At 38.1% G+C, this 13,151-nt stretch overlaps 1 protein-coding gene across 1 annotated transcript; it reads right to left on the reverse strand.

Annotated features, from left to right (window-relative positions):
• Nucleotides 1-226: 226 nt before the first annotated feature.
• LOC139719258 (ester hydrolase C11orf54 homolog) lies at nt 227-12,158 on the reverse strand. The gene is made up of 8 exons (XM_071630684.1): nt 12,037-12,158; nt 8,632-8,730; nt 7,677-7,750; nt 6,133-6,234; nt 4,933-5,097; nt 3,819-3,971; nt 2,762-2,875; nt 227-731 (listed from the first exon to the last, which is right to left on the reverse strand). The coding sequence occupies exons 1-8, from the start codon at nt 12,107-12,109 to the stop codon at nt 558-560; spliced, it is 954 nt and encodes a 317-aa protein (XP_071486785.1). The 5' UTR covers nt 12,110-12,158; the 3' UTR covers nt 227-557.
• Nucleotides 12,159-13,151: the final 993 nt, after the last annotated feature.

Consider the following 13,151-nt stretch of genomic DNA (forward strand, 5'->3'; position numbering starts at 1 on the left):
TATAATCTGAGATAGTCATGCACTCTCATGTAACGTACATAAAGTATGCATTCAAACTTTGCACTGATTAATTGCAAGTATCGACAAAAGGAGTTGCCATTTAGCTTGGTCACATAAATTTTTCAAACTCTTGCTGATACATCTTGCGTAACTCATCAATACAGACTTTGGTACAGTTTATCCCGCATATTTACATCATGCAATTTCTATCGCTGGAGACTTGGAAACCCAGAGGTTTGTCTGCTCTGATATCATGAAAGGTGCAAACTTGCTCCGACAAAATCCGAGCTCATGAATTACACTTGCTGACAATGAGAAAATAATACTGCACACCTACGTTTGAAATCTATTTACTTCCAGTGAAGCAAATTAATAATGACAATCACATCTGAAAACCAAAAAAAGTATTGTATTTTCTTCCTTCACCAGAATGCCTTGTGACAAATCATGGCTCTGCTCTATAAAATGGAAAGAATTCTTAAAACCAAAAGATTAAAAACAAAAACCCAGCTACAACAGAAATAAGAAACTGACTGCAACATCACCATAGGTCGGTGCTAGTCACGGCCCACCATGTGCGTGTCTTGTGGAGGGTCTATTCTGTACATCCACTCAGCAGGGATGAAGTAGCCGTGATACGAGGCAGCTTTGCCGTTCATGTCGTAGTGGTAGTGGCCACCTTGGCCATGTTGGCTGAAACAGTGCGTGTGATGCACTCGCAGGTCCAGTCCCTGGGGGGAAAAAAGGGCAAAAAAGTCCCTGTTTGAGCAGAGAGTCATGGTCTTTGAGCACTGGATGGGCTGCTGCAACTCTCCAGGCACCAGTTATAAATATGAGACCTTTCAACAATCAGAAGTCAAGTTTATTGTTGTGACAATTGTTGTGACTGATGATTATTTCCACTGTCAAACAGTGCACTGACATACAAGTTGTAGTAGAGTTCCTGGTAACTGATCGGCTTAATCTGAACTCAATTCTGCCTATGACAGCAACCAAGATTGTGACCATATCATTTGAGTCACCATCATCCCAAACACCATCATTATCACCATCATAACCATCATCATCACCATCATCGTCATTACCACCATCATTATCACCATCATCACCATCATTACCATGATCATCATTATCATTATCATCATCATCATCATCATCATCATCATCATCACCATCACCACAAAATAGCATCAGAAGGCAAGAATGATAAGAATTCTGTCAAACTTGGTTGTATAGCAAAGAAAATTTTGGGATTTTAAATTTTTGTATGTCTTTGACAATCAATTTGAGTAGTGGAAACAACACAGGATTTCAATTGATGGAGGTGACGATGTCAGCATCTCACAAGTTTCTCATTGAACTGTACACAAACCTTCGAAAAAATTTCCCCTTTTTCAAAATGAAATCAGAAGGAATAAAATGTATCCTACTAAATCATTGATGCAACGTTATCATGTTGCAACTATGTCTTTGTCTTATTAGGGGAAAGACATTTCAGGTGCTGGCCAACTAACCAAACGCATTTGCACTTGGAGAGTGCAGACCTCTGCCAAGCAACGCATTTCCATCCATATAGCTGTATGTACGCATTCCAAAAATCACAAATTTTCCAATATGATGGAGTCTCGTGTTTACCTCATCAGCTTCCAGTTGCGCAGCGCCTGGAGCAAAGCTTGTGCTTTAGTGAGCATGCATGCAAACCCCAACTACGCGCAGGTTGAAGTCCCAAGTTCATTAACCCTATTTGGCAAAAGATGAAAAAATTCTTCAAAAATTCACAAAAATTCCTGGATCACCACCAATATCTAATTAAATTATTTTCATCGTTATCAACTTTTCCTGTAAGTTTCATCCAAATTTGTTCACAACTTTTTGAGTCGTTTTGCAAGCACACAGAAAAACAAACCAACAGCGATGAAAGCATAACCTCCTTGGCAAGGGTAATAGTATTTTCATGTACAAACCAATGAGAGAATTGTTGAGTGGAGACATCGTTGCCTCTTCCAAGTCATGAGTATTTGGTAAAAACATGTGAGACTTTCAAACTCTACAAATTTAATTTTTTTACATATCTACAAATTGTATGTCTGATTTCGCTCGAGCTTCTTTAATCCTGTTTTCCTCTATCCATGCTGTATACTCATTACTGTGATATGGTATTTTGTTATCTCATGTAGTTCTTACACTTGCAACAATGATTATTTTCTTGAGTGACAAAAAGAAGAAGAAAGTTTAAAAGTTCACTGTCAACTTGAACACTGTGGAATTGCACTTTCATGAGGCCTGAGATGAGGACTGATTTTGTTCTGGATAGAAGCAAATAAGGGAGTGCTACATGATACATTACTTTTTTGACAGATGCCACTAATATGTCTGACAACATACAAAAGAAGGGGGAACCCGAACAAAAAACAAACAAACAAACAAACAAACAAACAAACAAACAAACAAACAAACAAACAAACACCAAAATATTACATGTGGAAATTTTTTATAATTGCCTTGTCTAATATGCCTAGTATGTGGTTTCACTTTGTACCCCTTATGTTTTAAGGAAACTTCAACCGTTTTGTTTGGCTGCTTTCACTAAATCTTGTCATTTCAAATTAGACATGGACTGATTCAAACAAATCTAATTTGTTTATAACTCACAAACTTTTTCAACTGACAACAGTAATATGTGTGCTTAGGAATGCTCTGATGCTTTTGCAATGTCTCAAAGACAGACAGACAGACAGTGAGAGAAACAGCCATAACTCACCGGGTCATGAGACACAAACACACTGGCGCACTCTAAAGGTCCTTTGAAGTCAAAGAACTGGAGCCATCTATTAACATCTTCTTCTGTGTTCAACGGTGTCTTGGAAAAGTCCGGCTGGCAAAGAAAAAAAGCTCAAGCTCAGTATCTGGTACTTAAAAATAATGAGTTGTTTGACCAAACATACCATGTTTGAAATAGCATCAAATTTCAATTTACAGTTCTGCTAAAATGATGTTAACAAATAATTGTCATTGTAAAGTGATAATGTATCACAGAACAAGCTGGAAGCACAATAGGCTCATAAAATTTGAAAAAAACCCCACCCAAATGTATCTATTTACAGTAGAGCCACTATCTGTGCATCAAATTTGCATCAATATGATTCATAGACACAGTAATGATAGATGCTTCAAGTTGATGTCAAATTTTCTCTCAGGTAGTAGTTGTCAAGAATACTAGAATTCAAGCCAATGATCACTCAGTCTTGGTCAGAAGGAACATTAGGAATGCTACCCAAAAACTGAAACATCAATGAACTTGTGTAGATTAGACATTTAATACTAATGTTAATCCCCTTGGACAAGTATAGACAAAGTTATTATTGTAATAGTAAGTACCTAGGAAATCTGCATAGCACATTATTTGACAAGTAAAAAACTACTTTAAAAAAAATAAAAAAAATAATGCATTCCATATATCACAATAATTGAAATTGTTGAAATGAAGTTTTGAACTTTGTTGAAGCAAATTCTTATGAAGGACTAATTTACCAGAAGTATGCACATACTGATTATGCTATTGGAGAGAGAAGTGGAGTATCCCCTGAAAATGCACATAGAGCACTTCTAGGATGTAATTAACAATAAACAGCTCTTGATCTTCCACATATTAACCATTTCTGTGCCAGGGATTTTGGCCAGTATGTACAACACTATGGGGTTTTCAGCACCACACAGCACTCAAAAGCGCACATAGGGTTAAGGGCAGATAAAGTTATAGCCTCAAGAGCCAAGAACATAGCATTGAGGATGGGCGGGTATAACGAACAACAGCTCACCATAATGTGAATCTTAGCCACGCCTTCCACCATGAGAAACACGCCCCCTAGGCCGATGAACTTCTCCTTGCCGTAGTGCTTGTGCAGGGCTGTGCGCATCGCCGTGACAAAATCATCCACGCCCCGTCTGATGGAAGCTTTCACCTCAAGCACCTGATGTCAAGGCATAAAAATTGCTCTCTTATATTTGATATAAAAGTAACATATAATCTATACAAATGGTCTATCTTCTGCCTATGAAACATATAAAAAGATAACTCCATCCTTTTATAATTTGTTTCTTATTGCTTTTTTCCACTAGATAGTCCTCCAATGAATTCCCCCCCAAACATACTGCTCAAGATGCTCTCTTTTGCCTTTTAAATGTGCAACAGTTTTTTCTATACTCTTTTCAATGCAAAATGTAAATGGGAAAATTGAGTATTAAAACATTTTGTGTGTTCTTTACTACAAAAAAGACAACAACAAATAAACAAAACATAAATATAATGAGAGAACAAAGCTTGGAATGCTGTGTCACCACTGTAGTAAATGGTCTGACTATGTCTGCATTCAGCAAACAGCCAGTAAACTACAGACACACTAAACTACCTGTATCCTCGCAATGGTGTATTATGGCTCTTTGAGGGGTCTGGTTTCAGTGCAAAAGAGAAAATCTAAATTCTGGTTTCATTGATTCGGATTTCCCATCAACAGAACAAAACTTGCGATGAAAAAAGAAAAATAATTAAATCCAACAATGCTGAAGCTTTCCACTCATAAAGGAGAAGTCACAAATTCATAAGGCTAATAACATTATACTGTTTACGCCACATATCTAGAGTGTCAAATTTCTCCTGAATCTGGACTCTTCAACTATTTCCAAACTGTAAAATTTGCAATTACACAGTACGGTAATGAACAGAGAAACATACGTATGCACATCACATTCACGATGGAATCAGAGTATTTTGGTGTTTTACACGTATGAAGTTTATAAATAGCACTTGACTCCCAAAATTTGCAAAAACAATAAACTCACGAAATATTTGGCATGTAACAGTATCATAATAATATCAAAGGGAGTATATGCAAGAACACGCTCCCTTTGCCGTATGAACAGAGGTGGGCTCACTTTTCCTTGCTTGCCTTCGGAGACCAAGAAATTTCCCAGCAGGTTGAAGTCTCTGCTGGGACTCCTGCGGAGGCAGACGGAGCCATCTTCTGGTGTGAGGAGAGCGATGTGGGTCTGGTTGTCTCCTTCGCTGTTCTCAGACTTGGTCTTGATATTGGTAATCATCTGAGAGACAGGAATTGTGCAAAGAAAACAGGACGGGAGCAGAGAAAAAAAAAATATTTACAAAATCTCAGTAGTTCAAGATCAATGAAATCATTGATATAACCTGCTGTGAGCAAAGTTATTACTTTAATTTCGATAGACCAACTGATTAACATATTCAAACTCTATGCATACTTTTATGACAAAGCTTGCTCCCGATAAGCAGAAAGCTGCCCAAGACTTGCCCAGCATTGCAACATGTTCAAAGATGCTTTAGGTATACAAAGGTGGGTGGAATAACTTGTCACTACCTCCTATGAGGAACAAACAACATGAATAAGCCTATTGAATGTAATCAACAGATGGTATTTGATATGATATCTTTGAATATCAAGATTGAGTGTACTCTGGTAATCACTTGAAAAAGTTAGATGACAATGAATGTACAAAATTTTTTTCCTAGACTGTAGACTACTTTTTTGACTACTTCTTTTGATACACCAACAAGTCACGTCAAAGACACAGCTGTATTGAAAAGCGCTTGACCTGTTCAAAACTGAAAGAAAATCACCCAGATTTGGAATGCAGTAACTGAAATGGTGCACCTACTTACAAAAAATCTCTTTGAAAGCCGATGAACACCTATAAAAAGTTTTCAGGAAACTTTTATAATTTCAAGCACAGTATCACAAAAGTCTAGTGGAAAAAGTGGAAAAATTTGCTGAGGGTTGCTTTGAGGGAACCTAACTGGGCGATTTTGGTATACATGGCTCCTAAATTCAGAATTTTACAAGACTTTGACTGCTGCATTAGTTGCTGTTATTATTGTTCTACGGAAATATCTTTGGTCACAATCGAGTGGCAGATCCAGAGGGGGGCGCACCGGGCGCGTGCCCCCTCTTTATTTTTTTGTCAAAACAAAAGAAATAAAACAGAAAAAAAAGGGGGGGCTGTGTGTGCCCCCTTTAATTTTGCAGAGGCGCCTCCCCTTTACAGAATTCCTGGATCCGCCCCTGCAATGATATTTCCGAAACAGCTGCTGGGTGAAATGCCAACCTCTGAGTTGACCCCGATGGCATCACATGGGCCAGCCCCAGCACCGATGATGAAGCCCCCTGGTACATCCACCTGCCTTGCAACTTCATCCAGATTATACTTCTGTTGAGAAAATGTTGGAAGAGGAGTAAGTCATAACATATCAGCGGCAGATCCCAAAGGGGGCGCATTGGGCTCGCACCCCCTCTTTATTTTTTGTTAAAACAAAAGAAATGAAAAAAAATGGGGGGGGGGGGCATGCCCCCCTCTTAATTATGTAAAGGTGCCTCCCCTTTATGGAATTCCTGGATCCGCCCCCACATATGCATTAAATATAATCTACAGAGTGTCTTTAAAACATTACAAGAAGTGAATGAATAATAATAGAAAAATTATATGAATTATCTTTATGAATTTGTAAATAAATGAATGAATGAAATAACTGTAGGTTTGTTGCAGCGAAGATAGGTATTTCTGTAGAGTGACCAGAATTCCTCTATGTTTAACATCATATCAGAGAATGGGAACATCTCAGGTAACATTTGCCTATGATCTAATGATCAGAACAATGAGGGTGCTGTCAAATATGCCAGGCAAGAAGTACAAAGTCTGCAAAGATATTTATACCAGCAATGTGTATGAAAGAAATGTGACTTTGGCAGTGGCATAAAGACACCGTAGAAATTCTTAGCATCATCTGGAGATTTCCCATTTGCAGGGACAAACGAAATTAGTGAATTAATACCTATAGCAGGGCTGCACACTAATCTATTTTTTGTCCTGATGGGACAGACAGGTCGGACCAGTAAGTACCCAGTTTTTCCATCTTCTTCTGGTCGTTTCCTGAAAAGTTACTAGTCCGACAGTGATTTTTACTGCCCAAGGACCATCGGACCATCTGACCATCGGACCAGTGACAGTATGCAGTGTTGCCTATTGATATTCACAATCTTTAAAACATTGGTACATACTGCAGCAATCACTTCTAAACACTGACTTTGCATCTTTCATATGGTAGCATCACTTCACTTCCCCCATCCAAACCCATCAAACATGGATATGAGATCTAATACTAACTCTCTTGTAAAGGAAAAACTGCAGTGATGCATATACCTGGATTTTCATTATCGATCACTATGGATTTCATTACAGAAACAAGGCAAGTAAGCTTACCTTGGAGCACCTCTCTCATACTGACTGAGCACTGTAAGATTACTAAGTACACAGTCATGATATCACACCTTCATTTCATCATGTCATCTCAATGAAAAGTGCAAACTTTAAGCAGAATTACTAGTATAAAATGTACTCTTGGAAAACCTCTACACTAAAATTCTTCCTGTTTGCCCCATCGATATTAAAGGGTACTACTACATACAGTGTGATGGACATTAGTGGGATATCAGCCCATCTTCAATCATTGAACCACACATTATGGCTTTTATTGTCGCACACATGCACGCAAACACACAAACACACACACACACACACACACACACACACACAAAAGAAGATTTTACACTGCAAGTCATAGGTGTGTCATAAAAATGATGCAAAGTGCAAACCTTTTCTCTCTTCACTAGGGGAACCAGATTGGGTACACCACCAACATCTGCCAATCGAGGGCTTCCACAGATTCCTGTTTCAAGAGAGATATATAAATATATTTTTATATTTGTAGACCACAGAAGACTAAAAGATTTTCAAACTGTTTTGTCTTCTTTCACTAAAGTGAAAAGCTTTATGGCAATGTCCCAAAATCAAGAAAAACACAAACAAACACATTCTTTTCAATGGTTCAATACTTGTAACCTCCCCTCCAAAAAACAAAACAAAACAAAACAACAATATTACCTAAAATCAAAAGCTTTTGGTAAAAAAGAGAAGAAAAGGAAACCCTCACATCAAATTCTAAGGTACAATTCTACATTATAACATGGTTACTACATTCACTTGCATACAATAATCCTTCACAGACCCAACAAAGTCAGAGCACATCCAGCTGAGTGAGAAAATTATGCCAAGATCCTGCACTTTCAGTTTCACATCTATTTTAGTACGCTGCTTTTGACAGAATGCCAACAAAAGGAGTAGTTGTGAGTGTTAATTGCTATGAATCACGGCCTATTAGAAGTAGTACACATACTATATTAGACAATCTTTCATTCTTAAAGCTAGATTTCCACTAACTGTCATGAATGACAGCTGAATCTGAATGACATAAAAATGAATTCTTCACTAAAAATGGTCAAAGTATACACCATGTTGTGCTTCATATCACACACTGGTACAAACAACAAGTGTTCATTCTAGAATTCTCTGCACTAGCTTTTGCTACGCAAATGTACATGGTACCCCTTACTCTCTCCTGTGATCTTATTGGAATTTTGAAATTTATGAAAATTTGTTCTCTGGATACAGGATGCTGTCATGGTAAGGTCTGTTAAAACAGGGCTTTAGTCACTTTTGAAACTAGCTTAGACTCTTTAAGAAATAGAGTGTAACTTGATGTGTACTAGCCTGCTGATGCCTGATGAAATGGTTCTTTGGTTAGGTCCGGGCAATCCACAACGTTGACATCAGCATTTTCGTAGCAGATCCGCAAACCTCGTTGAAGGACTACAAGACAGAGAGAGAGAAAGAGAAAGACAGAGGGAGAAAGCATAGATGACAGGAGAGCTAGAAAGCACACTCTTGAAATAATCACACATAGAATTCAAAGAAATTTTTAACCTCCTTCCATTACCATATGAAACATGATAATGTAATATTAGTTTACAAGTACACTAAATAGCAGTAAATATCAAAACATAAAACTAAGAATTCAAACTTCATGTTTAAATATCGTTATAGAGACACAGTGATGCCACATATGGTATAATTTCATCTTTCTACATGCCTTAGACACAAGTCAAGAATAAAAACACTGTGTAAAACTGTAAATCATTTAAATAATTAAGGTTAAGAATTATAGGTCCACAAAAATGTCTCTAATAATTCATCTTGTATACAGTTACAAAAGATCAAAGTGATTCCTATACATCAGAAAAAAAAATCCTACCAGTTAAAACTGACTGTATAGCAGAGCATACAAAATGAACATATGTGTAGTCAAATGAAAAGACACAAAATGCTGTTCAATATTTCATGTTATTATATTTCAACTTTCATTCTTTCCTATGAAATGAAAATACAGGCTTAAAATAATATCAATTATTTTGTCATCGATAACAGTGACTTTCATCTCTGGAATTATAATAATGTACCGGTACTAATACTACAATGTATTCAATTCAGTTTATGCACAAAATATCAGACATCATCGCATTTACTTTAATATTCCAGATAGGGCTAGGCTAGGGTTCTATTCCATTAAGCACAAACAATCTCACATGAATCATGCACATGTCTCTACTGGAGGACATTACTGCTCATAAAACATTTCCAACACGACTCTTAAAGGGAGGAAGTCCTGAGAATTTTCACTGTATGATAATTAAGAAGAGTAAAAAATATAACCTTTCACCAATTTATACACGTGGAAAGCAAACACTGTCTCTGTACGCGATTTTTAAAAAATAATTCCTGCCAGCAATCGTGTAAGAGCCTGCCAAAAGGTGCAACGTCATTGATGCCCTACTCTCAAGTTGACAGCCGTGCCTCAGAAAATCAATTTAAGTGTTCAAAATGATCATATCCGATTTTGTCGTAAAATGTGACAATATGTGGTTTTATCATTTCAAACAAAATATTTCAAGCTTATTTATATATACAATTAATATAAAAATAAATATTAAACATGTATTTATGAATAACTAGGGAGCGTACTAATGACGAGCAGAACACGGCTGGGAAGAGTTGTGTCTCGGTGACGTCTGACTCTCCACGATGACTTGCTCATTAGCGTATTCACCATGCAGATTCACACTTTTTCAATCAAAATTTACGAGCTTATTTGATGATTTGAAAGTTTGTTTTTGGTGAAAGTAGTTCATTGGAGGTATCAACAACAACATATTTTTTTTGAAATTCGTGAGGACTGCCTCACTTTAAGTTGTTCATGTCTATCTTTAATTTAGTATAAAAAACTCCAATGTTTGAAGTATTAAATACTGAAGCAAGGTCTACTTTAGAATGGGAATGCTTTGTTTCTAGTGCCTATACCGCACTTGTCCGGCCCCAACTAGAATATGCATCAGAGGCCTGGAACCCACACACAGCTACAATGGTAAACTCTCTTGAACAGGTGCAGAAAACTGCAGCTCGGTTTGTACATGGAGACTACAGGTATTCAACATCTTCCTCAACGCTGGTCTCGGCTCTTGGTTGGGATAGTCTCCGCACACGACGCCTCCTTGCACAGTGCACCCTCTTTCATAAGATACACTACTGTCAACTTCTACGTTTACCACATGTGATTTTCCCAGCTACCTACATAGGAAGGCATGACCATAAGTTCAAGTACATAATCCCAACCGCGACCACAGATGTGTTTAAATTTTCCTTTTTTCCCCGAGCTGTTAGAACCTGGAACCATCTGCCAGGACCTGTGGTCACAATTACCAACCCATTAACATTCAGAGAGGCTGCTCTTCCAGTCATCCGAGTGATAGTGATGCAACCTCCTGTTGGGTCACACATGCTCTAAGAAAAGAGCACTATGCACCATCACTTTTATTGTACATTAGTGACATTTAAAATCATCCTGTTCACCATGTCACCTCTCACTGACGCACGACACTTCTACCATCCCAGGATAGTTTCAAGGAACTGCTGAAAGGGATTACTACTTCAAGGTTCAAGGTTCAAGGGTGTGAGTGTACTAGGTACTGAATATAAACTAGACTACTACAAAGGTTTGCATTCACATCCCAGGCCCAGTACCGTAACCAAAAGACCATTTTTGTTATTACAATTAATCATGGATGTTTGTTTTCCTACAGCCTGCCCTAGCTAGTAATGAAGGAATTTGATTCACTTGCTCCCTTCGATACATTCCATATTGAGCAGAAATTCACTTAGTTGTTGCTAGGTAGGGCAAGCCTCTGGAAAGCTTTGCGGAAGTTTGTGGACAAAGCATGCATAAAATCTGTATTATATTACATAAACGGTTTATTATCATGGCAACAGAAACCCAAGAGCAAAGTCTACTATTAAAAGCTAATTTATAATACTGGTACTAGGGTGTAGTGGGGTATGGCAATGATGCCATCAATCATTGACATTTGATTTAGTTCGACCAGATGCTGTGATCAAGATAGATAGTGAATACATTTGTAAATTGTATTCAATTTTGTATAACAAAATTGAAATATGGTGTAGATCTAGCTCTAATAAATTCAAAATCTTGTCATCACTCCAGATTAGGGTGATGATATTTTGGATTTTGAGTTATTGACTGGTATCGTACAGCCCTGACACGACACTTGACACTTGTGTGCAAGTAACTCATGTTAGAAGTCTACAGCGACAGGGCTGTATATAAAGACATTGATTGATGATGGGGTATGGGTAGCCCCGGAGACCGCGCCGCAACGCGTGCGTGCGGCGGCTGTCGGTCGCAGCAGTTAGGGTATGGGGAGACACAATTACCAATGCAATGCCAATGCAATAGGACAATCAGTCTATCAATTCTCAATGTGAAAGGCTTTAAAGATCAAGTTTTTAGTACGCATGGCACCCCCTTGGTCATCCCACGTATCTCCACATTATCTCCTGCAATCGTTAATCTGTTCTGATGACACACCCCTTCCCTATTTTACTCACTCCACAGTAGTAGCCCGCGCCCGAAGAGATAAAAACAGCAATACGACAACTAGATGCAATTTTGAACGTGTGGGACTGAGGACATGTGTAGTGCACGCAATTCCAACGCAATTAATGACAAAAATATTGATCAAAGTTTGCCAGAGCTCCATACGATACCTTCTGCCAGTTCCTCCATGCTGGGGACAAACATTGCTGTCCGACTGATCGTTGAATCACCGTTTCCAGCCATATCTACGAGGAAAACAAAGAAATCACCCTCACTGGTATCGTTAGATCGAGCTCGGTGCGACTGCCTGGAGACTGCTATGATTATGCTGTAGGATTTTTCTGCGGCAGGTGCATTGGACGCATGCAGTGAGTACGAGTGCGCGTCGTCGATCGCCGATGCGATTGCAATGACACACTGCGAGATGACGATCTTATATCAACTAGAATTCGTCGTTACGACTAGTACCGTACTACAGTCTACCAGTTGTCGACAATTTCCTGGCAGTCAACAATAGCAAGCACGTGTGTCAGGCTGACATACAATGAGGTTTTTTTTTTTTGTTTTTTTTTTGTTTTTTTTTTTTTAATGAAGAAACAGAGCCGGGGTCATAAACCTTTTCTGCAAGTCATCATCAAATGGAATTCATGTGAATTGCTGTTTAAGAAGCAGGCATGGAAACATACCAAATAGAGAGAGGTAGGTATAGACTGCACTTACTCACCTGCTCAAGTACAAGGTCATGTTAATTCTATTCATTGATTGAATGAATAGAATGCGCTAGTGAAATGATGAATAACAAAAGTAAAATCGGCACCCGAAAAACAACAACATAAAGCTATATTCAAGATGTAAGAAACAAAAAACTGTTAAAAGAAACGCAAATCATTGAGTATTGAATGACAAGTTGCTATAAACCAGGAAATGTATGTAACATCTGTACGCCATTGTTTTGTATGCTACTATGTAGTGTCCACCCCCACATTCCCAAAATACCGAAATATCACAGAATGACTAAGAAAGATCGACTTTTTAGGCCTAATATGAATACATTTAGAACCATCGGGAGTTTTAATGACCTGTTTCCCCCCCCCTCTCTCTCTCTCTCATCCTCTATGGTTGTTGTTATCCAAAAGTAATTTGTAATTACTGTTTGTATAAATGCGTCCATGATTATGAAATGCAGTTTTTCACTTTGTGCAAATGTGTAGGGCCTACATGTGTGTGCCGTGTTTGTGTGTGTGTGTGTGTGTGTGTGTGTGTGTGTGTGTGTGGTAAAATATCT

Source organism: Diadema antillarum, unplaced genomic scaffold, assembly GCF_040938485.1.
Source record: "Diadema antillarum isolate AM-2024a unplaced genomic scaffold, OU_Dant_1.0 scf00000108, whole genome shotgun sequence".
In the NCBI taxonomy this organism is placed as follows: domain Eukaryota; kingdom Metazoa; phylum Echinodermata; class Echinoidea; order Diadematoida; family Diadematidae; genus Diadema; species Diadema antillarum.